This window comes from Aspergillus bombycis (genome assembly GCF_001792695.1).
Source record: "Aspergillus bombycis strain NRRL26010 chromosome Unknown contig00147, whole genome shotgun sequence".
Taxonomy (NCBI): Eukaryota; Fungi; Ascomycota; class Eurotiomycetes; order Eurotiales; family Aspergillaceae; genus Aspergillus; species Aspergillus bombycis.
The window spans coordinates 46,403-73,059 of NW_019170149.1; the positions used below are offsets into that span (position 1 = coordinate 46,403).

At 49.1% G+C, this 26,657-nt stretch overlaps 7 protein-coding genes across 7 annotated transcripts; 5 read left to right on the forward strand and 2 right to left on the reverse strand.

Moving 5' to 3' along the window:
- Positions 1-193: 193 nt before the first annotated feature.
- Positions 194-2,035, forward strand: ABOM_010609 (Zn(II)2Cys6 transcription factor; the record flags this gene model as incomplete). The annotated part of the gene is made up of 3 exons (XM_022537737.1): positions 194-238; positions 292-1,859; positions 1,930-2,035. Coding segments are annotated over 3 exons (1,719 nt in total), but the record flags the coding sequence as incomplete, so codon positions are not given.
- A 22-nt stretch (positions 2,036-2,057) lies between these two features.
- ABOM_010610 (uncharacterized protein) lies at positions 2,058-3,626 on the reverse strand (the record flags this gene model as incomplete). Its single annotated transcript, XM_022537738.1, has 1 exon — positions 2,058-3,626. One exon carries the CDS (start codon positions 3,624-3,626, stop codon positions 2,058-2,060), a length of 1,569 nt encoding a protein of 522 aa, XP_022384085.1.
- A 542-nt stretch (positions 3,627-4,168) lies between these two features.
- On the forward strand, positions 4,169-8,173 carry ABOM_010611 (60S ribosomal uL18 domain-containing protein; the record flags this gene model as incomplete). Its single annotated transcript, XM_022537739.1, has 3 exons — positions 4,169-6,457; positions 7,205-7,242; positions 7,312-8,173. 3 exons carry the CDS (start codon positions 4,169-4,171, stop codon positions 8,171-8,173), a joined length of 3,189 nt encoding a protein of 1,062 aa, XP_022384084.1.
- A 1,030-nt stretch (positions 8,174-9,203) lies between these two features.
- On the reverse strand, positions 9,204-11,329 carry ABOM_010612 (fungal specific transcription factor domain-containing protein; the record flags this gene model as incomplete). Its single annotated transcript, XM_022537740.1, has 7 exons — positions 9,204-9,618; positions 9,688-9,905; positions 9,964-10,443; positions 10,487-10,764; positions 10,821-10,985; positions 11,042-11,226; positions 11,271-11,329. The coding sequence occupies 7 exons, from the start codon at positions 11,327-11,329 to the stop codon at positions 9,204-9,206; spliced, it is 1,800 nt and encodes a 599-aa protein (XP_022384083.1).
- A 1,118-nt stretch (positions 11,330-12,447) lies between these two features.
- Positions 12,448-17,084, forward strand: ABOM_010613 (putative ABC multidrug transporter; the record flags this gene model as incomplete). The annotated part of the gene is made up of 5 exons (XM_022537741.1): positions 12,448-13,488; positions 13,542-15,077; positions 15,135-16,079; positions 16,138-16,371; positions 16,437-17,084. The coding sequence occupies 5 exons, from the start codon at positions 12,448-12,450 to the stop codon at positions 17,082-17,084; spliced, it is 4,404 nt and encodes a 1,467-aa protein (XP_022384082.1).
- A 1,191-nt stretch (positions 17,085-18,275) lies between these two features.
- Positions 18,276-19,990, forward strand: ABOM_010614 (MFS transporter; the record flags this gene model as incomplete). Its single annotated transcript, XM_022537742.1, has 3 exons — positions 18,276-18,583; positions 18,632-18,756; positions 18,819-19,990. The coding sequence occupies 3 exons, from the start codon at positions 18,276-18,278 to the stop codon at positions 19,988-19,990; spliced, it is 1,605 nt and encodes a 534-aa protein (XP_022384087.1).
- A 2,618-nt stretch (positions 19,991-22,608) lies between these two features.
- ABOM_010615 (putative cell wall biogenesis protein Mhp1) lies at positions 22,609-26,321 on the forward strand (the record flags this gene model as incomplete). The annotated part of the gene is made up of 2 exons (XM_022537743.1): positions 22,609-25,618; positions 25,681-26,321. 2 exons carry the CDS (start codon positions 22,609-22,611, stop codon positions 26,319-26,321), a joined length of 3,651 nt encoding a protein of 1,216 aa, XP_022384086.1.
- Positions 26,322-26,657: the final 336 nt, after the last annotated feature.

A 26,657-nucleotide genomic window follows, 5' to 3' on the forward strand; every position in this document is an offset into this window, starting at 1 on the left:
TTACAGCAAGTTTACTTATAACATTACAAATAAAACAGTCTCTTGCCTCTCTGCTTTGTTATCAGGCTCTTCTGGGCGTTTGGGGCAGCAGTTGGATTCTAAGGCCCCCCAGATTGCCGTCCAGACTGTTCAGGTTCTGAGAGTCGATCAGGCTCCCCGCTAACCCCGACCCGAACCGATTGCCGTTTTTAGCCACTATTTTACCGTCAACCTGCGTAAGTTGGGATGGAAAACAGAGGTGAGTCAGGTGACCGGACTACTAACTTACCGGAATGCTTGCCGGTTAGTTAGTACCCCGCAGTATTCAGCTTCCTGATGGAACAGATCACGAACGAAGCCAGAATTTCATCTAAGAAAATACCGTGCGACCCATGCCGCCAACGGCGAGTTCGGTGCGACGGGCTGCTGCCTTGCAGCTCCTGCCAGCGGACCCGGCTTGCCTGCAGCCGCGAATATGTGCGGAAACGACGCGGTCCGAAACATGGCCGTGGAAAGAAGATAGAGGCACTGAGATATGCTCAATCGAATGTCAGTCAAGACCATCATAATGCTTGCGAACTAGGGGCAGATATCCTAGCTCCGGAAAATTTGCCACTCCTAATGCGACGCTGTGTGGACATCTTTCTACAACAGATGTACCCGATCATGCCTCTTTTCAGGCCATCCACGCTAGTAGAATGGCTTAGCCGACCGATGGAGCCGAATGAACAAACGATGTTATTTGCTCTTTGCGCGTTGGTCACCTCGTTCCTGTGCGGCCGCAGCGAATCCATCCTCGGGTGTGGAGAATGGGCATCAGTCGCGCGGATGTTCATCGCAAAGAGCCATGCGGTGCGGTCGGGATATAGTTTTATCGAGGACAACACTCTTCTCTCTCTCCTTGCGTCTTTCTTTGTAGCAGTGACCCACTTTGAATTGCACAATGCTCGACAAAGTTGGTTCTACCTCCGCGAAGCTATAACCTTAGCGCAGGCGCTTGGCTTGCATACAGACGAATTCTACCGTGGCATGGACTATGTGAGTGCCTTGTACTGTCGTCGGACCTACAACATCCTGTTCGTCACGGAAAGATCTATGGCCGTGGCAAGACATAAATCGGTCCTGCTACCTCAGCCGTTGCTTCTTCCGGCCCCCGAGCCAAACGATCACCTAGAGGACCTGGAGGAACCGCCGGAAATTGACCTCGGATTCCGCCAGCTTGTACACGTTTATTCGCAGATTGATGTCAACTTTCTGTCCTTCTGGAGTGAAAAGGGGACAACTGGCTCCGCCCGTTCGACCTGGCACCCTTTCTGCTCGAAACTGCTACCGGGCTGTGATGTGATGTCTGACGCCCAGAGAGCTGATATATTTGTGACCCAGCGCTGGCTTGAGCTGGTTCTATGGAGAGCGGGCCTTCAGCAGGGGCTGCTGTCTTCCAAGGCTGAATCCCAGTCTAAAACGTTTTCATATCCTGAAGATATTTCGCTATCCCTACTCCAAACGTTGTCATCGCTTTCTAAAGACGCAGTGGAGGTTCATGGATTGGGGATAGTGAGTTCCGAACTTATTCCTACATGCACTAAAGCTAACCAGATGGAACAGTTCGAGAAAATATACGACGTAGGCAACGCCCTGGCTGACTTCATCCATTGCTCGATAAATATGGAAGGCTGGACAGCGACAATGACACAAAACCTGGATCGACTAGGTGCAATTCAAAGATACCTCTCCTTAAGTCCAAACTCTCATGATAAATTTGCTTTATCTCTGGGAGGACGACTGGCCGAGTACTCGATTTGCTTTAGTAGCCCTTTTAACATGCTGTGCAAATTCGCCGTTGCAGAAGAAGATGCGGAAGACCAAAGGGATGCATGTACGTTCGAAAGAAACTGTGTTATCACAGGGAATTGATGTGAAGGCCTACGGACGTCTTGATTATGTACATAGTGTCCCGGGCTACCCTAGCATCATCGACTCCTTCCACCGTTCAAATGGCTCTCGAGTATTCTCCCTCAGCGACCTACAATCATCACATCACCACTGGAAGAGGTAGCAAGCCAGTCATTCTCAACGTCTCACTTGGTAACAATGGTTGATTGGAAGATATCCACCTCTGTCGATGCAAATTTGCGAGCGGACACGCGTCTTTCAAAAAGAACATCAAGCTCTGCATATGTTCTCCCTTTCGGCTCCGGCAGACGAAAGAATACCCAAACAACGCAGCAAAAGCAAACCCCGGCCCAGAAAAAAGCGGACTTGGCTCCCCAATTCCATGCTGTCGAAGTAAGCTGATAATTGATCAACACATTAACCACTATATTTCCAACGTTGTAAAGGTTTCGGGCCAAAACCACCGACTTCGCGCGCAATCGTGTCGATGAGAGCTCTGATACAAGTGAATAACAGACCGGTCCCACCATCAGGTCATACGTGAATGTGAACACGGACAGTAGTGCCCCAATGGCCCAGTTCACGCTCGCACTATGGGGCGCCAGTGAAACACAGCCGATGACTAGAAGAACCCAAAACAGGGCAATGTTCCCGTACAGGTAAAGAGTTCGTCGGCCCACGTATGTCATGAGAAACCAAGAGAGTATCGTTCCAATGACCCCGAGACCATACTGGATCAGCGACATGTTGAACGAAGAGCTTGAAGGAAGTCCTGCTGCAATATAAAACACCGTCGAATAGCCCATAAGTTGTGATCCACAGATTACCTGGATCAGCCACACCAAACACACAATTTCTGTGCGTCGCAGATTCGATCGCTTAAAACACTCCCGGTATGAAGTACCCGCTGAGGTTTCTTTTTCGATGTGATCGGTATGCTGGATCATGGCCAAAGTATCATCGACAGTATTGTTTGACCGACTCATTAACCGCACAAGGCTTTGGCGCGCTTCCTCTTGCCGACCATGGCGGACAAGCCACCATGGAGACTCCGGAGCCAATAGACACATTATCATCAAAGGGATGGGCCAGGCCCATTGCACCGCGAATGGGATCCGGTACGCCCATTGGTCTGGCCTATCGAGTACACCTCTCAGCACACCAGAAACGATGAATTGGCCAATGACCCAGCAAAGATTGACATAGGTGGTCAGGTACCCCCGTAGTGCGACAGGACAGACCTCGGAGGCGTACGCCACAGTGATGGTTTGAAAGGCGCCCCAAGGGATGCCACACAAGATTTCCCCAGCCAGGAGCATTTTGACGTTTTGCGCGAAGAATAAAATGAAGATGAACCCAGTGACCAGGCATAGTGCTCCGAATATTGTCAGACGGTAGCCGAAACGGTCTTGAGCGATGCCCGTGAAGAACAGGCCAATGATTTCGCCCACAACAGCCCCGTTGGAAAGAGCGGATTTCCAAGAGGCGGAGATAACGTAGGTGCCATCGGGCTGGAGCTGGCCATATTTGCGATTGAACTGGGGAAGTGCGTAGAAGCTGGATAGCAGCATGACCGCATATCCTTCCATGATCACCGCCGTAGAGAGGCCTACTGACCAGAAGACTGCCATGGGATAGAGGCGGATGGCCTCCAGAAAGCCCATATGACGTTCAGATTGGACAGCATGGGCCGCGTTGTCCGTGTTCTGATTCCGCTTCGATTCTATGTGGACGGTTTCCGAACTCTTCTCCATTTTCGAGGATTTCCACACTGGTAGAAGGTTGAATAAAGGGTTTGGAGTATGGAGATAATACCAAAGCGTCTGGGGTGCGAATCGACTATATACCCATGCTAGTAGTATGGATGGCCCGCATTGGACCCCAGTCCCCGTGGAGACTACCCCAGGCATACACTTTGGCTCTACATACTCCGTCGAAAGAGACGCGGGAAAGTGTAAACCGAACTTGTCGAGGTAATGGAAGCCGGGGGAAAGCAAAATTAAAGTTGGTGAGTAGAACTACTAAATCGGCGAAACTGTTGGCAGATCGGCAAAATGCAAGCGCGGATCTATCCAGGCTCGGCCAGCCAATCGCTGAATTGCTCGCGGAATTGCTCGCTGAAATATTCGCTGAAATACTCGCCAAATTGCTCGCGGAATTACTCGCTAAATTGCTCGCCTCGCTGGGTTATCTGACCCTCGAAAATGTAGATCAATACGTTGCAGAAATTATAAATATCAATCCAGAGAGTTCCAAGAAGTCGCAATGTCGAATGCGTCCTAAAACCCGTTGAAGGATGGCATTCACAACCAATCCCGTCGCCAACCCTGAGGCGGTGGTTTCCGGCTCGCAGTATCGGTTTACCATTCTCACCGACCGCTTGGTTCGGTACGAGTGGGCGTCTGACGGCTGCTTCGAGGACCGAGCGTCCACCTTCGCCATTAACCGGCACTTCCCGACGCCCCAATTCCGTCTTGTTGACAACGACGATAATCTCGAGATCATTACCAACCATTTCCATCTATGTTACGATAAGAAACGATTTTCTCCTGCAGGGTTGAACGTCCATTTCAACTTCAAGCATACCAACTGGGGAGCTCCATGGCAGTATGGACTGGACGAGAAACTCCAGTTGGGTGGCTCGCTCAACTTGGGAGGCACAGCTCGGACCCTGGACCTTTGCGACGGCCGTTGTGATATGGGAGAAGGAGTGATTTCCAAAGCCGGATATGCGGCCCTCGATGATTCCAAATCCATGCTCTTCGATGGAGACTTCGTGGCGGGTCGGAAACCGGGCGATCGTATCGATGGGTACTTGTTTTGCTACGGCCATGACTACAAAGCTGCGATCAAAGCATTCTATTCAGTATCCGGCAACCAGCCCATTCTGCCCCGATATGCTCTCGGCAACTGGTGGAGCCGATACTATGCCTATCACCAGGACGAGTATGTCCAACTGATGGACGAGTTCCGTGCACACGACATCCCAATATCAGTGTCAGTGGTGGATATGGACTGGCATCTTGTTTCAGACCCTTGTGTACCTCATGCCGGATGGACGGGCTATACCTGGAATAAGAATCTCTTCCCAGATCCGGAGAAATTCCGGAGTGACCTGCACAAGAGACGCCTGAAGATTACTCTGAACGATCACCCTCATAATGGAATTCACTCGCATGAAGATGTGTACGAGGAAATGGCCAAGGCGCTAGGCTATAATACCCAGGAAAAAATACCAATTATCTTTGATCCCTCTAACCCCAGGTTCATGAAAGCGTACCTCGAGATGCACCATACGCTAGAGAAAACAGCGTGTGATTTTTGGTGGATTGATTGGCAGCAAGGCCCTTACTCCAAAGTCTCTGGCCTCGATCCCCTTTGGCTTTTGAACCACTTCCACTACATTGATCATGGTCGAAATGAAAACATCACTCCACTTATCTTTTCTCGATACGCTGGGCCTGGAAGCCAACGATACCCTGTAGGATTTTCAGGAGACACGGTGGTCACCTGGGATTCCTTGGCCTTCCAACCGGAGTTCACCGCAACCGCGTCGAATATCGGTTATGGATGGTGGAGCCATGATATTGGTGGTCATATATTTGGGAGCAGAGACGATGAACTTGTTACTCGTTGGGTCCAGTTCGGTGTCTTTTCGCCGATTTTCCGACTCCATTCGTCTGATTCGAAGTGGAATTCTAAAGAGCCATGGATGTACCGCTCAGAGTACGAGAAGGTCATGGCGAACTTTATGAGGTTACGACATCAACTGGTACCATTCTTGTACACATGCAACGTAATTGGCTCTGTGGAGGGTGAGCCTTTGGTGCAGCCGATGTACTGGTGGTACCCGGACGCTGAACAGGCGTACGCGTTTCCCAATCAATATATCTTTGGATCGCAACTTTTGATTGCTCCCATTGTTGAGCCTCGGAATAAAACAACGCACTTAGGGGCTGTCAAAGCATGGCTGCCGCCTGGCCCCCGGTTTGTTGACATATTTACTGGTCAGTTGTATGACGCAAACCGCGAGATCACATTTTACCGGAGATTAGAAGAATACCCGGTTCTGGCCCGCGAAGGAACCATTATTCCCTTGGATGCCAGCCCGGTTCCTGAAAACGGTTGCTTGAATGTGGACGAGTTAGAGTTTCTCGTTGTAATCGGCAACGATGCGGAAGCCACTGTTTTGGAGGATATTCGAGACGATGCGCCCGATGCGATGAGAGGCAAGGGCCAACGAAAATCCGTTGTACACTTCAAACAGGCAGAAGGAAAGCTTACCGTGGAGCCAGTCCAACGTCCCTCGAAATTCCGTTTTTTGTCGTTGACATCCGTGCCAAACGACTTGAAAGTTTTCTGTGACGGCATCGACAGGACGAAAGAGGCTAAGGTGACCGTCGAAGAGGCGTGCCATGCACCTGGCCTCGTCATCGAATGCTCTTTCTCTGAGATTGGTCACTGCATCGTGATTGAACTCGGTTCCGACCCTCAAATCGGCGTGATGAATCCGACGAGCCGCCTTGAACGTCTCATACTGGACTATCAATGCGCATTCGAGATGAAGGACCAGTTGTGGAAAGTTGTGACAGACCATATAAGACCTTTCAATGCAGTGACGAGTTCATTGCTATCGCTTGGTTATGATGACGCTATCATTGGTCCTGTGTTTGAGCAGCTGTTGGCAGACCGCCGGCTATATTCGAGATAAACGTAGAATATTGAATACATATATACCTTCTAATATATCTCTCACTCCTATGATAAGTAGATACATACATGCATGTATAACCTTTGGACCACAAACTTACGATCATAATACTGGAATTGTCAATATTTTAGATCATCATATTCACCTTCCTTTGATACCGCAGTGGTTTTACAATTGTACGATCGTTTGGGTCCACTGCCAAGCCGCTAATGCAAAAGATGGGTGCCAAATAGTTAAGGTACGTAGTAAAGTGAGGTGGTCCAAGTCTTAAAGACGTGTTCCGGGGCTCGTGGCCAACCTCAGTTTTGCGGCGGGCTGCAGAACGGCGCTAAGCGAGAGTCTTCCACAAAAGTCATCCCACCAATTTCCCTTTTCTTTTTTTCTTCAGCCAACATCGACAACTCGGTTCTCAACGGCAAACAGTCAAAATGGTGAGTTTTGCTGTTATCCCAGACGGATGACGACCTTTATTGTGTTGTCCAGTGTCGCCCTTGACTAGTCTCGATTTTGTTCCGCTGTGGACAGGATGTGTGGGACTGGAAAAACGGGTCTTTGCAAGATGCTTCGGATACGACTTTTTTTCTGAAGCGCAAATTGCTGACTCGGGTGTCTTTCTTGTAGCCTTTCCACAAGCTCGTCAAGAACAGCGCTTACTACAGGTGAGTCTTTCCGAGTGATAAACTCTGCAAAAACTATCATTGTGGGCCCAAATACTAATCCCCTCAAAGCCGCTACCAGACCAAGTACCGCCGTCGCAGAGAGGGCAAGACTGATTACTATGCCCGTAAGCGCCTGATCACCCAGGCCAAGAACAAGTACAACGCCCCCAAGTACCGCCTCGTTGTCCGCTTCACCAACCGCGACATCATCACCCAGATCGTCTACTCTGAGATCTCCGGTGACAAGGTCTTCGCCAGCGCCTACGCCCACGAGCTCAAGCGCTATGGCATCACCAACGGTCTGACCAACTGGGCTGCCGCCTACGCCACCGGTCTCCTCCTCGCCCGCCGTACCCTCAAGAAGCTTGGCATTGACGAGCAGTTCCCCGGTGTTGAGGAGGCTGACGGTGAGTACGCTCTCGCCGAGGCCGTTGAGACCGAGGACGGTGAGCGCCGCCCCTTCAAGGCCTTCCTTGATGTTGGTCTTGCCCGTACCTCCACTGGTGCCCGTGTCTTCGCTGCCATGAAGGGTGCCTCCGACGGTGGTATCCTCGTCCCCCACTCCGAGAACCGCTTCCCCGGTTTCGATATTGAGACTGAGGAGCTCGATGCCGAGACTCTCCGCACCTACATCTTCGGTGGCCACGTCGCCGAGTACATGGAGGGTCTTGCCGACGACGACGAGGAGCGTTACCGCGGTCAGTTCCACAAGTACCTTGAGAACGAGGTTGAGGCTGGTGACATCGAGGACCTCTACACTGAGGCCCACAAGGCCATCCGCGAGGACCCCTTCAAGAAGGATGAGGATGAGGGCTCCAAGAAGACCAAGGAGGAGTACAAGGCTGAGAGCAAGAAGTTCCAGAAGAAGAAGCTGACCCACGCCGAGCGCAAGGCTCGCGTTGAGCAGAAGATCCGTGAGCTTGCTGCTTAAGTGTTATGCTTAAAGCGATAGTCCACCAAAAAGTTTACTTCTCAGACAAATAATAGGGGGAATTAGGTTCTTTCTTGCCAAACCGGCGTTTCTGGGTTTCTGTAGTTTTCATGATTGTCACGACCACCTTTTGTTATTTCAGGGTTCTTCGGAGCAATAATTGGGTTGATTCCCAGGGAATTTGATTAATCGTTCAATATGCTCCGGTGGACCGCGTTCGTAGACGTAGTTTTGTTCTGTAAATGGTCATAGTAACACCATATCTTGTCCCTCCCTTTTACCCTCACACCTCTTTATCAACCTCCAGTTTTTTTCGCAATTCAACCACTTGACACGGAAAGACTGGTGTGGCCGGCCCATAATACATCAACTCATCAGCAAGGATGCAGTGGGAATTACATGGCAGACACGCTGGCAAGACTTGTTCACCTCGATCACGACCCTACCTACAAGATTAGAAATAGTTAGGTAAAGCCCACTACATACCAGACTGTTAGCAATGTCCCTGCTCGATCAATAACCCACCATTGATTATTGGTCTACGGAGTTGCTTGTCCTGGAATGTAGGACAAGCACAGCCAAGTAGTAGTATTTCAAAGATCCATGAAATTTGAAATAAATGTATATGGATGATAAGGTCAAATCGTAAACGATGTGAAAGTAAAATATATATTTGGAGATACTCAACGCATGACTACCTCATCAATTAGTATAACAAGTTTGAGGGAAAATTGAAAATATATATTTATGTTTGTACTGTACAATATCCGGCGAGCCTCAAAAATGAGAGCATCGCTTGTATGTATGTAGTATTCTATTCCGATCGATTTATCTACCTAGTAATAATGTGCGGGAAAAGAGGGCCTTTTAATAAACAAGCCCATACGACAGGTCTCAGGAGAGTCCACAAAGCGCTTCACGAAACAACGGGTCTAAGAGTTGTAAAAAAAAAAAAAAAAAGTGCGTAACTAAAAGTCTTGGCGAAACAGACAAAAGGGAACCGGTGTTAATGTGCATTTCGTAATAGTAGTCATATCTCAGGACTGCTAAGACGCTGAGAGTAGATCCACCGTTCGACAAGTAAAATCGTCTCATATGGATTCTGAACAAGATCTTGCACTTTAATGCCGATACAATTGAGCGTTTGGACCGAGCTGGGGCTAAGCATTATCCCGTCAGCGGGTGTCGCACCCGTGACAAGCTGACTGTTTGGCTGAACCTGTATGCTGGACGTGCACAGTTTGACTTGCCGACATATGTCGTTCAATGTGCTGACGACTGCCTCAACCGGTCTGAGTTCCTCGCGCTCAGCTGTCCACTGGATCAGCATGGCCCCGAACCACACCGCGAGGGACATGTCGTGAGCGATAGCGGCAGGCTCGTTCGTCTCTAAAATATTAGCGAATATGGTAAGGATAGTGATGACCGAGTAGAAAGAGAAGTAACTAGTAAGAGATAGAAGAACCGTCAGCTCGAAAGAATTCCGTTCGATTCTGTACAATAGGACAACGTACCATAGTGGCCAGTAAGAGCCAGACGAATCAATGGTCATTGCTTGCTTCATGCTTTCAATTGCTCTCCTTGCCGCCTCAGGCGACTGGGTTTTGGACGCCTGTCTATTTGATACTGATCTTGTACGATTGAGTAGAATGGCGGTGGTACAGGCGTTTTGGATGAGTTCGTCGTAAAACCAGAGGCTGTTGCTATACTCTGCTGCTCCGAGGCATTCATCCTAAATTTTACGGATGTGAGAGCGATATCGACCATACTGGCTTGTTGCGTCAACTTACTATTTTCCAGTCTGTAAGAGCTGTCTGAGTCTCCCCGATCAAATTCTCTATTAACTGGTCACATGGCTCTGATCCATTTTGCCGTGCATCATCCATCATATCGAAAAACCGTAGTTTCGCAAAGGCAAGACGCGTGGCCACCAAGAAATTAATTTGGGCTGATCGATTAAGCCCTTCGTTAGGGTTCCACATAGATAGCTCTGGGAATTTGACGACCATGGTGCTGGGATCGAGAAGGCCTGGTTTGTCTAGATGAAGGCGGAAAATACAATCGTTGTGCACTAAATTCCAGATACAGAACCGCATCTGGTCTTTATGAACTGAGTGGCTATGGGGGGACTGGCAGTTGCCACTGACGTCGGCGTCTAGCAATAAGAAGCCCAGGTTACAGGCTATGCGGTATGCAGAGCAATGGAATTTCCATGAAAGCTCCCTCTCAAAGAAAAAGTTTGTTGTCAAAACCTTGAACCAGGTTAGGGTCTGTTGAACGCATAATGTGGTCCACTATGAATGCGTGACGTACCAGGAGAATTGCGGCGTAAAGGTCTGTGAGTGTAGGTTGGGTCTCGAAGTCCCAGTCTTTCGCATGTAATAGCATCTTCCTGTACATATAGGACGCATAGTCCTTTCTCCTGCGAGCGAGCCTTCGATCCATGAATAACCCTTGGAGAAGAACGTTGTAGTATACAAGAAGTGCAGACGTGTCGATCTTGACGTGTGGTAGGTCAAACAGGTCAGGAAGAAGAAGGAAGAAATCTTTTCCCACAGGAAGCTCAGGGCCCCATGACAGAGTATAAAATACTACGAAGAGATTAGTTCACGAGCATTTGAGTACTGGTGTGATTGGAAAAGTGTACCATTGACCCATTCGGAGGCCATATTCTTGGTGATGGGTGCATCGTCCCAAACCAAGGTACTACCAGCATCTGGGCTGAGCACTGGAATATTTGGCGTGGTCTGCTGTGTAGTATGATGAGAGGGAATGCGTTCTTGAATGATATCTGGATTGAATTTGTTATTGCCTGTGATGCATTATCGCACCTGATGGAGCTCATCAGGATCCAACACTACTACTTACCATTATTCCGAGGAGGTTCTAGGATACCATTGTGGGAGGGCACGGATAAACTTCTCCGGTCACCGGCTACAGGAGACTGACGTGGCGCTACTGCCAGAGATTGCTCCAATGAAGTTAAACGCCTGAGAATGTCAGAGAATGCTCCAGTGGAAGCACCATCATTCTGCCTTGCGCGATACACGGTCCTGTCCCGGTTAGCGTTCGTGACAGTGGCACAAGAAGCATGTACTCGTAAGGACCTTGATCTTCTGGTTCTCCGACGTCGAGTCGGGTAAACACACTCGACATTGGATGCGACACATCGATTACATCGTGGAAGCACTTTGTTACAACCGATCTGCCCGGTCGTAGAAATGTCAAGGTCAGCCAAAAATTCTCCAGTATGCATCTGTGAAAAGTGGGTACCTTTTTCTTTCTACACCTTTCGCACTGCCTAGGTTTAGCGTTTAGCTCCGAAAATAGGATCCCTGAGCTTGAAAGAGCACGCACCGAAAGGGATTGGTCGGGGAAAGAAATCGGGGTCGACATTTGTCCTGGGAGGCAGACCGAGTCACTACTACTAGTAGTAGTGGTGGTGATGGGCTTGAGACTCTTCCATTGATACTACTAGGACGAAGTAGTCATCCTGGAACACGGACAAATCTTTATAGTCCGAAAGTCCGAAGACTCCACTAGTTTAAATGATTAGCCTTGAGTGGCGTGGCATAAAGGAGCGACAGTCTATTTTACGAGCCGCGTCCTGCTGTGGAGTCGGAGCCCGCGGGCTCCGTGCTCTCCTCTCCTTAGGGCTGTCCTTTGCACTCCTCGTATCGATCACTTCCACCAAAATCTGGACTGGTTTATGCCTGAACCCACTCCAAGCTATCAACTTAACTTTGGGCCAAGAACAATGGACTTGGTTGTATGTACTGGAGCCCGACCTCTACGGGCGTCCGGCTCTCACCGACAGTGTGCCGAGATTCTTGCACAGACAGCCGATCTATTCAGTACGTGCTAGATGAGTCGGAATGACTCACGGAGATTCTTGAGCCAAGAGTCCGAATCCGATATTTTGGCCTCCACTCGCGAGGACGAAGTGGCTTAGTGGTCCACACATACTGTGAGACATTTCCGAACCCCATGGATCTCCCGTGGCTTGGTCGCCCTCCCCCATCCATGTATAAAGCAACCCCCCGGCTCATTATTGCGAGCTTTCGTCTGTAGCGTGACACGAGCAGCTCTGCGTGAGTTCAGACGCCAGGCGGAACCTTAATCACATCTGCCATTCAGAGGCAACAATCACGTTGCTCCTGAGTAAGTCGTTTTCTTTTCCCTGCTTCATCCTTTTACTGATCTCTCTATAGACATTTAAACTACGGATGTTTTCCTCTCGAGGGAATGAGCCACCGCCTCCACATGCATCAGAGATGGCCCTCGCTATGGACGGAGGCACTAGTTCAGGGACTCAAACCTACGCAAACAGTGAAAAGTCGGATCTTGAACAGAAAGACAAACTTGGGGAGAATCGAGCGGAGATCGACGAGCAACTGACGAACCTAGCGCGCAAATTGAGCACAAAGTCTGAGAAGAATCATTGTCGTTCCCCGTTTGAAGCGAGTGAAGGTGGATTTCTGGATCCAAACAGCCCCGAATTCCGTGCTAGAGACTGGGCGAAAGCTTTCTACAACGCTAGGTATAATGCCGACGAAAACTGTCCGCCACGAGTTGCCGGTGTTGCGTTCAAAGATTTGAACGTTTCCGGGTACGGTAGTCCTGTGGACTACCAAATGAGTGTGGGAAATGCCCTGCTGAAGTTGCCGACCCAGATATATCAGTTCCTTAGCGGCAAAAAAACGAAAATTAACATCCTGCAAGGCCTTGATGGGCTAGTTCTTCCTGGTGAACAGCTTTGTGTTCTGGGCCCTCCTGGATCGGGCTGTTCAACCTTTCTCAAAACTATAGCTGGTGAAACCCATGGATTTCAGGTAGACCCAGCAGCCTATATCAACTACCAAGGCATAACTCCCAGGCAAATGTCAACGCAATTCCGGGGCGAGGCTATATACACCGCTGAAGTTGATGCACATTACCCACAGCTCTCAGTCGGCGATACGCTGTATTTTGCGTCCCTTGCCCGTGCACCTCGTCACCTTCCGGGTGGCATCAGTTCCCAGGAGTACGCCACTCATCTACGAGATGTCATCATGGCCATGTTTGGGATCAGTCATACTATCAATACCCGGGTCGGTAACGACTTCGTTCGTGGTGTCAGCGGAGGTGAGAGAAAGCGGGTTACGATCGCGGAGGCTGCGTTAAGTTATTCCCCATTACAGTGCTGGGATAACAGCACTAGAGGATTGGATAGTGCAAACGCGGTGGAGTTTTGCAGGACCTTACGGACACAAAGCGATGTTTTTGGAATGACCTCGTGTGTTGCAATATACCAGGCTCCCCAATCGGCGTACAATGTAAGCTCAAGAAGCTGTGACCGGGCATTGGACTCTGCTAACCAACAAGCCAGCTTTTTGACAAAGTCATTGTTTTGTATGAAGGACACCAGATATACTTCGGTGCTGCTCATGATGCTAAAGGTTACTTTGAACGACTCGGCTTTCTATGCCCTGAGTCTCAGACAACTGCCGACTTCCTCACATCGATGTCCAGTCCAACCGAACGCATCGTCAGACCGGGGTTTGAGAGCCTGGCACCTAGAACATCCGAGGAGTTTGCAAAGCGCTGGAAAGAGAGCCCTGAACGCCAATCCTTGTTGCGCCAAATTGATCAGTACGCTAATGAACATCCCTTCGATGGAGCCGATCTTGATCGGTTTGCCCAATCCCGGAAGACAGAAAAGTCAAAGAACCAACGACTGAAATCACCATATACTCTGTCATACTGGGGCCAAATTCGACTTTGTATGTGGAGGGAATTTCAACGTCTGAAGAACGATCCAAGTGTGACCATCGTCATGCTTATTAACAATTTCTTTGAGGCGCTGATAATTTCGAGTATATTTTACAATCTCTCAGGGAACACTTCATCGTTCTTCTCCCGCGGGGCTATTCTATTTATGATGGTTCTCTTGAATGCCTTTTCAAGCATGCTCGAAATCTTGAGCTTGTATGCGAAACGAACGATCGTGGAAAAGCATAACCGATATGCCCTCTACCACCCTAGCGCCGAGGCCATATCGTCAATGATCATGGACATGCCATACAAACTGGTGAACTCGATATTGATGAACATAACATTGTATTTCATGGCAAATCTCCGCCGTGAACCCGGGCCGTTTTTCTTCAACTATCTAATTTCTTTCATGATGGCCATGAGCATGTCGATGTTTTTCCGCCTCTTTGCCTCACTTACCAAAACCATCCAGCAGGCGTTGGCTCCGTCATCAATCATCCTTATGGCTCTAGTCCTATATACTGGGTTTGCCATTCCAGTTAGCTATATGCGCGGATGGGCTTCGTGGATTCGGCACTTGAATCCAGTCGCATATGGTTTCGAGGCTATAATGGTCAATGAATTTCACGGGAGGACTTTCCCCTGTGCGTCATTCGTCCCTTCTGGGGTCGGATACGAGAACATCTCCAACGACGAGCGTATCTGCTCGGTCGTAGGATCTGTTCCAGGCTCAGATCTCGTTGACGGCACAACTTTCGTTAGATCCACATACGGATATGAAAACAGTCATCGCTGGAGAAATTTTGGTATTATTCTCGCACTCACTATCTTTCTCGCACTGTGCCAAATTATAGCAACAGAGCTAGTTGCCTCTGAGCGGTCAAAGGGAGAAGTTCTTGTGTTTCGCCGCGGCAGCTCACAAAAAGCCAGGACCAAACAATGCCAACACGATGAGGAGCGGACACAAGCCCCTGTCATCCAAAACGAGAAGCATAGCGAAGGAATTGACTCGACGATAGGTGTGGAGAAACAGGCTTCTATCTTTCACTGGGAAAATGTATGCTATGATGTTAAGATCAAGAGTGAAACCCGGCGGATTCTAGATCATGTTGATGGCTGGATCAAGCCTGGCACTTTGACTGCCTTAATGGTAAGCTACCTCTACCGGGACATTTCCGACTATGTCAGGCTCACAAGCAATTCACAGGGCACTTCCGGTGCTGGAAAGACTACTCTACTCGATGTGCTGGCTAACCGCACCACAGTTGGGGTTGTCGGTGGTGATATGCTCGTCGATGGCCGACCACGGGACAGCTCCTTTCAACGGAAAACAGGTTATGTACAACAACAAGATCTTCATCTTCACACCTCCACTGTGCGTGAAGCTCTAGAGTTTAGTGCCTTGCTCAGACAACCGCCTCAGTATACCCGGGAAGAAAAGCTGGACTATGTTGAGAAAGTTCTTGACCTTCTTAATATGAGAGACTACGCTGACGCTATAGTTGGGATACCTGGAGAGGGTCTTAACGTGGAGCAGAGAAAGCGCCTTACGATTGGCGTTGAGCTGGCCGCACGCCCGAAGCTGCTTCTTTTCTTGGACGAGCCTACCTCTGGCCTGGATAGCCAGACGTCATGGTCAATTTGCAATCTGATGGAGACTCTGACCAAGAACGGACAAGCTATTCTCTGTACCATTCACCAGCCGTCTGCTATGTTGTTCCAACGCTTTGATAGACTGCTTCTTCTAGCAAAGGGAGGCAAAACCGTCTACTTTGGTGAGATCGGACGCGAATCTAGAATACTGATGGACTATTTCACTCGTAATGGTGGCCCTGTTTTGCCACCTGGCAGCAATCCAGCAGAGCACATGCTTGAGGTGATTGGCGCCGCACCTGGAGCTAAAAGCGAGATTGACTGGCCTGCGGTTTGGCGAAACAGCCCTGAATATCAGAATGTGCTCCATGAGCTCTCAAACTTGAGAGCTTTGGCCAATCAATCATCGCCCGTTGCAGACACGAACGACAAATCCAGCTATGCGGAATTCGCGGCTCCGTTCGCGACACAGTTTGTGCAAGTTGGGCTAAGAGTGTTCCAACAATACTGGCGTACACCAGCGTATATCTATTCCAAAGTTTTGCTGACGATTGGTTGTGTGAGTATTCTCTCGACGGACTTATATTTATACTGTGTTCTAATGAGCTATTCCCCAGTCACTCTTCATCGGGTTCTCTTTCTTCAAAGCCGACAATACAGCCCAGGGCCTACAAAATCAAATGTTTGGTGTTTTTGTCTTCCTCTTCGTCGTCATCCAGTTGATTATCCAGATCATCCCGTCGTTCGTAACGCAACGAACGCTTTACGAAGCACGGGAGCGACAATCCAAGACTTACTCGTGGCAAGCATTCGTTCTCACAAACATACTAGTCGAGCTTGCATGGAACTCGGTAGGTCTTATCCACATAGTCTCTGTACGACGCCTATTACCTGGTCAGACTCTAACATCTCCTAGATCATGGCAATATTCTGTTTCCTTGTTTGGTTTTACCCTGTGGGTCTTTTCCACAACGCTGAGTACACCGACACGCTGCACTATCGAAGCACCCTCGTCTTCCTCTTCATCTGGGCGACCTTTCTCTTCGCCAGCTCGTTGGCGCACATGTTAATCGCAGGCATCGAGAGTGAAGAGATCGCCTCGAGTCTCTCCAACATATTAGCTATCATGATGTACGCGTTTTGCGGAATTCTTGCAGGCCCGCACGCTCTTCCTGGTTTCTGGATTTTCATGTACAGAGTCAACCCCTTCACGTACCTAGTATCGGGATTGCTATCAACCAGTCTCGGCGAAGCGCCAATGCACTGCGCTGAAAAGGAGTTTTTGTCCTTTTCTACTCCCGCAAACCTAACCTGTGGTGAGTATATGCAGGATTATATTGCCACGAATGGGGGCTACTTGCTCAATTCAGCAGCCCAAGGGGGCGAAGATTGTCACTTTTGCGCAACAGGAAACACTACCCAGTTTCTGCAAAATGTCAATATCGACTTCTCGACGCGATGGAGGGACTTCGGGTTGATGTGGGTGTACGTGGTGTTTAATATATTTGCCGCCATATCCCTGTACTGGCTCTGTCGAGTACCCAAGGGTAAGAAGCGCAAATGAAGACATGCATCGTCTGGCTTTGGGGGGTGGGGGGAAGGCTCTTTCTATGAACGGCCCCTGCTTGGATACTTAACAACTCGACTGAATTTTCACGGTATTTAATTTTAGCTTAACGGCTTGCGCTAAAGCCTGTCACCTCTGTTTATAGACAGTGTTAGATAGAGATTAATAGATATTGTTTAGACGTAAGGTCAATCATGTCACTTGAGATGAAGTCGAACAGTATTTCCAGAGCGATAGACAACGGATTTCCAAGAGAAATTGATCCTAGCGTCATGCTTATCGGACTAGTGTAAGGCGCATTCAATTCTCAATCAATGAAGGAAAAGGTTCAGTTCTTCACTTGAATTAGATACACAGCCATAGTTGACTCCCCATTACCGATAATCTGTCACTAGGAATCATATCATGGAAGTGTCTTTCGCTTTATCCTCCCTTTATAGCGAACATGTCAACCGTGGCAATTAATATAGGACAAGGAATATACATATAAGGGCTATTTTAAGGTGCTGTGCCTCTAATTCAGAGCTCCTGTCTGCCCCGAGAATAGCTCACCTCGATATCTAATGTCTATCACCCATAGTGGCACCACGTATACAAGGACAAGTTACTAAGAAGGAAGTGCAAATAAGGTTGTTGGGAGTGGATAATAATCGCTGGCTCCGATTCGACCTCGCCTTGATAGATTCATCCTTGCGAGAATTGCCGGAAGTGCGTATACCGTGCCAAAACTTTGTTTCCCGGTTCTAACACTTATAAACAGGTTCATTCCTGGTATTTGTTGGAGGGTTGGGTGCAAACTGACAGGCTTCCAATATGCCCATCACTACCGTCAACTGATGGTTGCGGGAGTCAGAATCTGTGAAGCAAACTAACTCCATCAAGTCGCCTTTCATTCGGTCAAATATGAATGTATAATGATCATTGATGACAAAAACTTGTAGCTTGCGAGATGTATTTGTGTGCTATACCACAGGCAAAGCGACCCAGACAAGATGAGCACTGTTCATGTATCAACCTGCATGCATCACTGCACGACTATATGCCCAGGGAAAAAGTACTTATGATTCTCAAGCTCAGACCATAAACAGCTAAAGATACAGATATTCATTCAATTTTTTTTTTACCTTCTCTTTGCTTTCTTCCCCTTTCTTTCCCCCCCAAAGGTAGGCATAGCAATCGTTTGTCGCCATGAAAAGCTGGATACAGGGAACCGTTCTAGGTGATGCTCTTCGTCTTCTACTTGGCCCTCGCTGGTTGAGCTATCCTGAAGATGATCCAACATTCGGCATTCGTGAGGCCATAAGAGCTTCATGCTTGGACGAACATTCCCATAAAGACCTTGAGAGCGGCCAGGAAACATTTCCATACGCGGAGAAGCTGTGCACCACGACTACAATTGATCAGAGTGTGATCATCAGTTGGTATACGCCTGATGATCCAGAAAACCCCCTAAATTGGGCTTTGGGGCGCAAAGCATGGGTGACATTGCTCATATCGTAAGTGTAATACATTGTTGACATCGACTATCGACTGACCGATATTAGGGCTTACTCATTTATCGTTTATTGTGGATCGTCTATTGTTATTCCCAGTTACGAGTTCATGATGCTTCGATATGGCGTTTCTAGGGAGGTCGTTCAGCTAACCTTGGCTATCTACGTCGTCGGATGTGAGTTCGTTTCCCTAATGACTTCACTTCGATCTTCATGTGGAAGTATTAATTCAACACAGACGGTGTCGGCCCTTTGATCTTCTCGCCATTGAGTGAAATTGCTCGCATCGGTCGCAATCCTCCTTATGTATTATCCTTTATACTGTTTGTAATCGTGTCTATTATCCTCGCAGTCATAGACAACTTCCCTGCCATCGTCGTACTGCGTTTTCTTCAGGGCTTCTTTGGCAGTCCAAGTCTGGCCAGCGGGGGTGCTTCGATCCAGGATATGCTTTCGTTGACCACTGCCCCTTATGGATTCATATTTTGGGTCACTGGAATTTATTGTGGCCCAGCCTTGGGACCGTTACTGGCAGCCTTTGCGGTGACCTCCAACTGGCGCTGGCCTCCGTGGGAGATTGTTCTAATGAGCGCACCATTCCTCATCATTCTCGTCTGCTTACTGCCCGAGACGTCGCATGAGACCATTTTGCTTCGTCGAGCCCAACGCCTTCGTCGCTTTCATCCAGCAGTTTTGGCCCCAGCTGAGACCAGGCGGCTTGATTTCCAGGCCATATTGATTGACGCATTGATTAAGCCAATTGAAATCACAGTCAAGGACCCAGCTATCGCATATATGTCCGTTTACTTGTCGTTGGTGTATGCTGTCTATTACTCATTCTTCGAGGCCTTCCCAATTGCCTACGGCAGTGTATATCAAATGCCCCAAACTTCTTTGAGCTTGATATTCCTCTCCATCATCGTCGGGTGTGCATTAGCGGCAGTACTTTACGGGGCGTATCTGATGTACATCTTTATTCCTCGGTGTCGCAACGAAAATCCCCGTCAAGAAGACCGTCTGATTCCAGCACTCCCTGCAGTCTTTCTCCTGGCCGCTGGCCTTTTCATGTTTGCCTGGACAACCCGACACCCAGTTCACTGGATCGTGCCTACCATTGGCATAGCCATATATTCGGGATCGTCCTTTGTTGTTTATCAGGCGATTATGGTCTACGTGCCGTTATCGTACCCGCGTTATGTGGCCTCTCTCTTTGCGGCGGGCGACTTTACTCGATCTATAACGGCCGCCGGCTTCGTCATGTTCGCGCGGTACATGTATCTTGACCTGGGAATTGGCAAAGGGGTTACCGTGCTGGCGGGTCTCTCGGTTGGAGGGATCTTTGGGATGGTTTTTATCTATTTGTATGGCGCGAAGTTGAGAGCGCGGAGCAAGTTTGCCGTGAGAGATTGATCTGAGGCCTCCGCCCGCGTCCTTTCCTGATTCATAGACTCTCGGCCTGTTATCCTTCTACAAGATACACACGAACGCATCGAGACAGGTACCGAGCTGCCTGGACACCGTTCGGTGTAGATGAAACTCTGTATTTTGCTATTCGTGTCCAGCCCTAGTAATGAACAGACCAAGGAAAGAATAATTATCCTGAAAATATAGGATGGGTTACTGCGTACAGACAACCAATAGAATGTGGCAGCGTACAAAACAAAGCTGACCGTCTATCAACTTCCCTTTCGGGGAGGTTGCCAGGTGGTATCAAAGACTGTGGTGATATATCGTCGGGGAAAGTTCAATAGATCTCCAGCGCTTGTAGCGGCGTTGTCTTGTTGTCTTGTTTGTCTTGTTTGTCTTGATCAGTTGCCCCATTCCCCTCACGTGCCCATGTGGTGCTAACCCGAGAGGGCAACAGATGCCCCACGGATCACCTGATCCACCGTCTCGTAGCGAAAGGATCTTCGTCCCGGTTGGACTATTACGCCATAGACTGTTCCCGTAGCGTTGGAACTGGAACCACTTGTGGTGCTAGTCGAGTGGATTTTGGTTTTCGCTAGAGAGACAGAGTGTGTGGGTTTGGCCAGAGTTGTTGCTTGCTGTATATAGTAACATGCACTCCCCTCCGGAGCATCTTACTGACCTGGGTAGTTCCTCGCGGCCATGCATTACCGAAATTACACGCTGAAGATTGAATTAGTTAGGACGAGATACTATTTTATCTTAGAAAGTCGAGGCGCTGTGTATTGTATTCAACTCGAACCAGAAAATTACGAGATACCATGAAAGCCAAAACGAGTAAGAGAAAGTCCTCATATTGCCCAAAGGAACCCTCTGCAGCTCAATCAGATGTTTTCAAGTGGAGAGTATCAACAAAAAAAGAAAAGAAAGAGAAAGAAAAGAGAAGAAAAGAAAAGAAAAGAAAAAGAGGGGTTGAAAAGGACTTCGAAAGATTGGGAAAGTTTAAACCACACAGAATACCAGGAGATACTCTTAACTATGTGTTGGTTGCCTCCAGGCATTCTCCTGTATTGAAAGGCTCGGATCGTCATACTTTAAACTCAAGTCAATCGTAACCCCCGGAAACACTGGACGCCACGCGGTACCAAAACCAGTCTGCGTGGATGAGAGATCTTGATCGGACGAAAACGTCCTCCCCGTCACGGCCCAATTTCCATGCCTTTCTTTTCTTTCTTTCTTTCTTTTTTTTTCTTTCTTTGATCTGATATGGTCTTCAGATCGGACCGATTAAGGTCATGCAATCATGATAACGAGGGAAGTTGGGCGACTACGTCATATGCACCGACTCGGGTTGGCTACTAGTAGTAGTGCTTGCAGCAGGCCTGTTGCTGGACCAATACGCGGCGGATTAATCACCATTATCAAGACCTGATGCATCTCGTGCCCTAAGAAAAGCACAGAGAATTTCGAACAAGCTTCTTTGGCTTGTTACACGGCGAGGCATTGCTGTATTGGGTACGGTGTACATACATGGATACAAGTCGTACATCCTGTCCATGGGACCGGGGATCACTGTCACTGGTGGGTAGTTATCCAGTTACCAAACCATATTACAAAGAGGTTAATCATCGACTCGCCGTTCGATCCCACCCTAAAGACTTTCGATGAGGGGGGGGATTCTGCTAAAATGATGGGGCACCGGTATATGGTACGGACGTGGGCCCTCTTGATTGACCCTATTTTCTAGGCCCACGTATCGTTACCATACGCGCTCTAGGGAGTCTTGGCGGTGTGTCGTGTGAGGGAAAAACGGAATTTACAAGCGGAAACCACGGAAGAGGCAGTGGCAGGCGATTCGACGGGAGCCCGTCGCTTATGGTGGAACAGAGTCCAGGGAGAAGAATCATGCTTGAAGGCCAGGGATAAGTGCGTGCGACATTAAACGTGCATCAATGATTGAACGTCCTGCGTACTTTCTCAACGTCCACCGGTAATCTATCCCGGTACCGTACCGTGGTCGTACCAGGATTAGGTAAGGAGACAAAAACCGCCCTCCGCAAGGAATTCCTTCAGCTTTCGATAATACCCACTAACTAGTCCGCAGTCGGCCATTCTTTAAACTAGGTGAAGGTACGGAGGACCATCAATTCCATTTTGCCTCATTCCGCACCGGCCTTTTTTTTTTTCTACTTCTCCTTTTTCTGGGACCTTTTACCGACGCCTGAGGTTCTGCCCTCGAGGTGTCTTATACCTCGTGGACTCGCCTGTCATCTATTCTCTCTGCCGCATTGCCCCCAATCGTTTTCTCCGCACCCACCATGATCGCCAGACCTTGTCGTTATGTCATGATGTTATACGTCCACCACCAGACCTTGTAATGGTTCATCGGGGAACAGATGCGTCTTTGACTCGACACACTATATTCTACGAGTTATACTGCTGATTGTTAAATCCTCGAACCGTGGTTGATTCTGGACACCGTGGACCGGAGTATGCGCTTGAACCCGTCTTCCCTGGTGCACCAGAATATCAACTAATTTGTTGGGCCACAAAGTCATTTAATTCCCAATCGACTTACCAGGCGAGAATCGTATTCAAAATGGAAGGCGTTGAGACCGTTGATGTCAGCTGGCTGCATCATTCGCAGAAAGGTGACAGCGAACCCCAACCAGCGCTATACCCACTATGGGGGTGTTCTGTCGCATCCACTATCCTTTGGATTGGCCTCTAACGTCCCAGCAGATAATCTCTCCAGGTGCAAATCCACGTCGTCTACGCACAGCGACAAGTCGACTCTCGATACGGAACCCGCCGTACCACGAACTAAAGAAACTCCCGTCGAGAGAACCTCGCCACCACCTCCATACGAGCCTCTCACCCCTGCTGCAACACCCACACCGGAGGCGCAAAAGAATGCCCAACAAACTGAGAAGGAAGTGAGATCGGATGAGAAGCCGACGGATGGAAAATCGACTGGATCGTCCCCGAATCCTCAGAAAAGTGCTCCGAAGCCAATCGGGAGGCGAAACTCATGGATCTCAACCCTCAGCTCCAAGTTCTCTTCGGGCTCTACACCCCCGTCGCAGTCCAGCTTGAAGAGTCAACCGACCGTTAAGGCAACCTCTCCTGTTTCAAAACTGGATATGCACAATCCATTCGGAGCAGCCTATTCTCCCAAAGACAAGGACGATGAAAGACGAGACGAACCGAATCCGTTTGCGTCCACCTCCCCCAAGGGCCCGTCGTTCCTTCAGAATGCCTTTCGGAAACTGTCATCCTCTGCATCGGGCGGATCGGGCAAGTTGGCTTCAAACGGTGTGATTTGCGAACGTCGCGTGATGAACATTGACCGGGGCCGGGATAGGTGCAAGATCCCGGATTTGGACCAGGCCAAGTTACGACGCGTTGCATTTTGTGTAGACGTTGAGATTGCGGGTATTTCTCGCCGAGAGTCCGACGAAGAAAGCAGTCCTACCAATGCCAAGTATCGGAACGTCCCAGATCTGAATGGAAAAACGAAAAAGTCAGGCACCAAATCGAAAGACAAAGATGAAGGTTCTGCTTTGAAGCATCCGCAAACAGTGTTGGCGGATACGGAAAAGCAGACCCAAGAAAATATTGCCTCTGGAAAGCAGGCTGGCCAACCGGAAGCCACCCCCAGTGATGCCAAAGCAAATGGCGAAGCCAAGGAGCCGACCCGAAAACAGGAGAAGAAGAAGAGATCGGAGGAAGAAAGGAAGGAGCGCAGGGAGAGGAGACGGAGACAAGCAGAAGCGAATGGTTCTATTCCCCTACAATTAACTGCCGATGATCATGAGGACCATACCCCCGCGCCTCTGCCCGGTAACGCGCGCTCTAGAACGCAGAGCCACCCGACGACGGACCCCGTACGGATATACAGACGTTGCTGCCAGTTACGGGAGACGCCCGTGCTGAAACGAATAGTTGATGAAATCTCCGCACCTTCCTCCATCCTCGCGGAATCTCCAGGAACCGTTGGTGTGCTTGACCTTACCAACTTCCCCATGACCGCCCAGGATATGGCCACTTTCAGCGACTGGTTGGCTGTAGTCCCTGTCCGAAAGGTTATTCTGGAAAAATGTGCTTTGACAGATGACTCAGTGCGGTCAATTCTTGCTGCCCTGCTTTCCACAAAAACCGTGGAGCAGATGAGGCAGAGACGCAAGCGAACAGGAAAGTCCGGCTCTCAGGCTCCGGCGAAAGAAGAAAGAAACAGCGTCGTAGAGAAACTATCCCTCAAAGATAACCCAAAGATCGGCAAGGAAGGGTGGCGTCATATTTGCCTGTTCGTTCACCTCTCGAAATCCCTAAAGGCCATTGACCTGTCAGGGATACCACTTCCGAAAACACTTATCACAGCACATGACCTGAATAGCCAACTTCCGAAAACAACGTGTGCTTCTGGTTCCGCCGTGGATGTTGCAACTGTCTTCGCGAATTCTCTCTCTCGGCGCTTCGGTGGTGATCATCTTGAGGAACTCTTGATGAGCGAGTGCAAACCCACAACTGACGAGGTGAAGAAGATCTGCGATGCAGCCACGACTCTCGGGTTGAGGAGGCTTGGCTTTGCGAACAACGAGCTGAACAGAGAAGGGTTGGAACATGTTATTCGATATCTTCGATCACACAAATGCGAAGGGCTTGATCTAGGTGGCAATCCTATCCGAGATCATTTGGACCTAATTACATCGGCTATTGAAAAGGAAACCAACCTTTACGCGCTGAGCCTTGCGGACTGCGCTCTTACCCCGACTACCATTAGCCCTTTGCTCCAAGCCTTGACTCGTCTTCCTAATCTTCTATTCATTGACTTCTCCCATAACCCCGAGCTCTTTTCCAGCCAGCCTGATGCTCTAGCGATTTTCCGGCGTTTCCTCCCCAAAATGCCATCACTGAAGCGCATCCATTTAACTGATGTGAATTTGTCAGCCGACCATGCCATCGCTCTTGCTGAAGTCCTTCCCGAATGCCCTAGATTGTGCCACCTGAGCATCTTGGAAAATCCCGCCATTAGTGCGCTAGCTGCGGCAACAGACGCGAGCAACCAGGAAGAAGCCTGTGCTGTTTACGCCTCCTTGATGGCAGCAGTACGTGTGTCGCGGACGATCATAGCAGTGGAAATCGAAGTTCCAAGTGCAGAAAACAATGAAGTTGTGAAGGCGCTTGCATCCCAGATCATAGCCTATTCTCTTCAAAACCTCGAACGAGGTGCTATTGAAGGAGATTTATCTGTGCCTGGTGACCCGTCCTGTGCACGTGGGACCGTTCCTGTGCCCGACATTCTGCAACATATTGTTGGCCATGGCAGCGGGGATGAAGGTGGCGAGGAAGATAATGAGCCAGCTCCTGATGAGGACTACGTCATTGGAGGAACCGGTGTAGTCAAAGCTCTGGGGGTCTGCCTTGGTAACCTAGATCATCATATGCCGGGAGATCAGTCCGGCCCACCCAGTGGCACGACAACGCCTAGACACAGGAAGTCTCAGTCTTGTGCGGCGAAGAGGCCCCGTGATATGTCGAAAAATCTACTTGAATCCGCCCGGAATATTCGTACCAGGATTCAATCGGCTCTTGTCCGTGAGGATAGAGCCGGTAATGATATTAATTACCGTATGTCCACACGGTGCATCTATGAGCTGATAATAATGCTAACTCTTCTGCTTTTACGTTAGGGCGTCTTCAATTCCTTGATTTCACCCTGCATGGGATAATTCAGCGATTCGAGGACGAATATCCAGAGACGCGGATCATACCACAACCGGTCTTGGCTACAGCTCCGGATTCCAGCTCCCAGAATTCTGGTGACGACGTAAACGGTGGGGCTACATTCGGCCCTCAACCGATCGCTGATCAAGGCGATGAGTGTGCTATTGACGATGAAGATGCCGAGCAGTACGCCTTGGGCATATCGCGAGCAAGCTCGATGACTTCTCTCCATTCCCGTGCAATGACCTCGGAAGAAGGCCATGTCCATCGTCTTGGCCAAAACCTTCGCCGCGACTTTCTTAATCCCTCATTCGATCAAGGCGGTGACGATTCATCTCTCCCCCTAGATGATGCACACATCGCTGCCCTTCGCGAGAAACTCGAACGTTTGCAAGGGGAGCAGGAACACTCCCATTTTGACGGCGTGGGTGCAGAAAAAACGTTCGAGCAGTTAGGCACGACGGTAGAAGAGCTATGGGCAGCTCATAAGCAAGATGCAGAGACCTTTGAGAAATTCAAACAGAGCCAGATTGCGGCTCAAATTAATAGCGGAATGCGAACCGCATCATCAGGGAACGGCGCTGGCAGCCAGAACAGACAGGGCTGAGTCAAAACGATGGTCCCCATTCTGAAAGTGGGTATATCCTGCTGCAGCGACTATTTTCTCGCTGCTTCCTGATTGTTATTTACTATATACGGACTTGATTGTTGTTGACTGAGCGCGAGTTTCGTTTCGGATGTACTTTAATTTTTCAGTTCTATTTCTGATTTTCCTCTGGCAATATCGTGCATGGTAGATGTCAGTTTGTACAGTACATATTCTTCGTCCATGAAACATTTGACGACTTGCCGGGTTAAGCCTATACTTTATAACCCCTTGCATAACTGCAGTTTATCATTGGTTTTTCTATATTCGGAGCGCCTTGGACTCGCTGCGGATAGA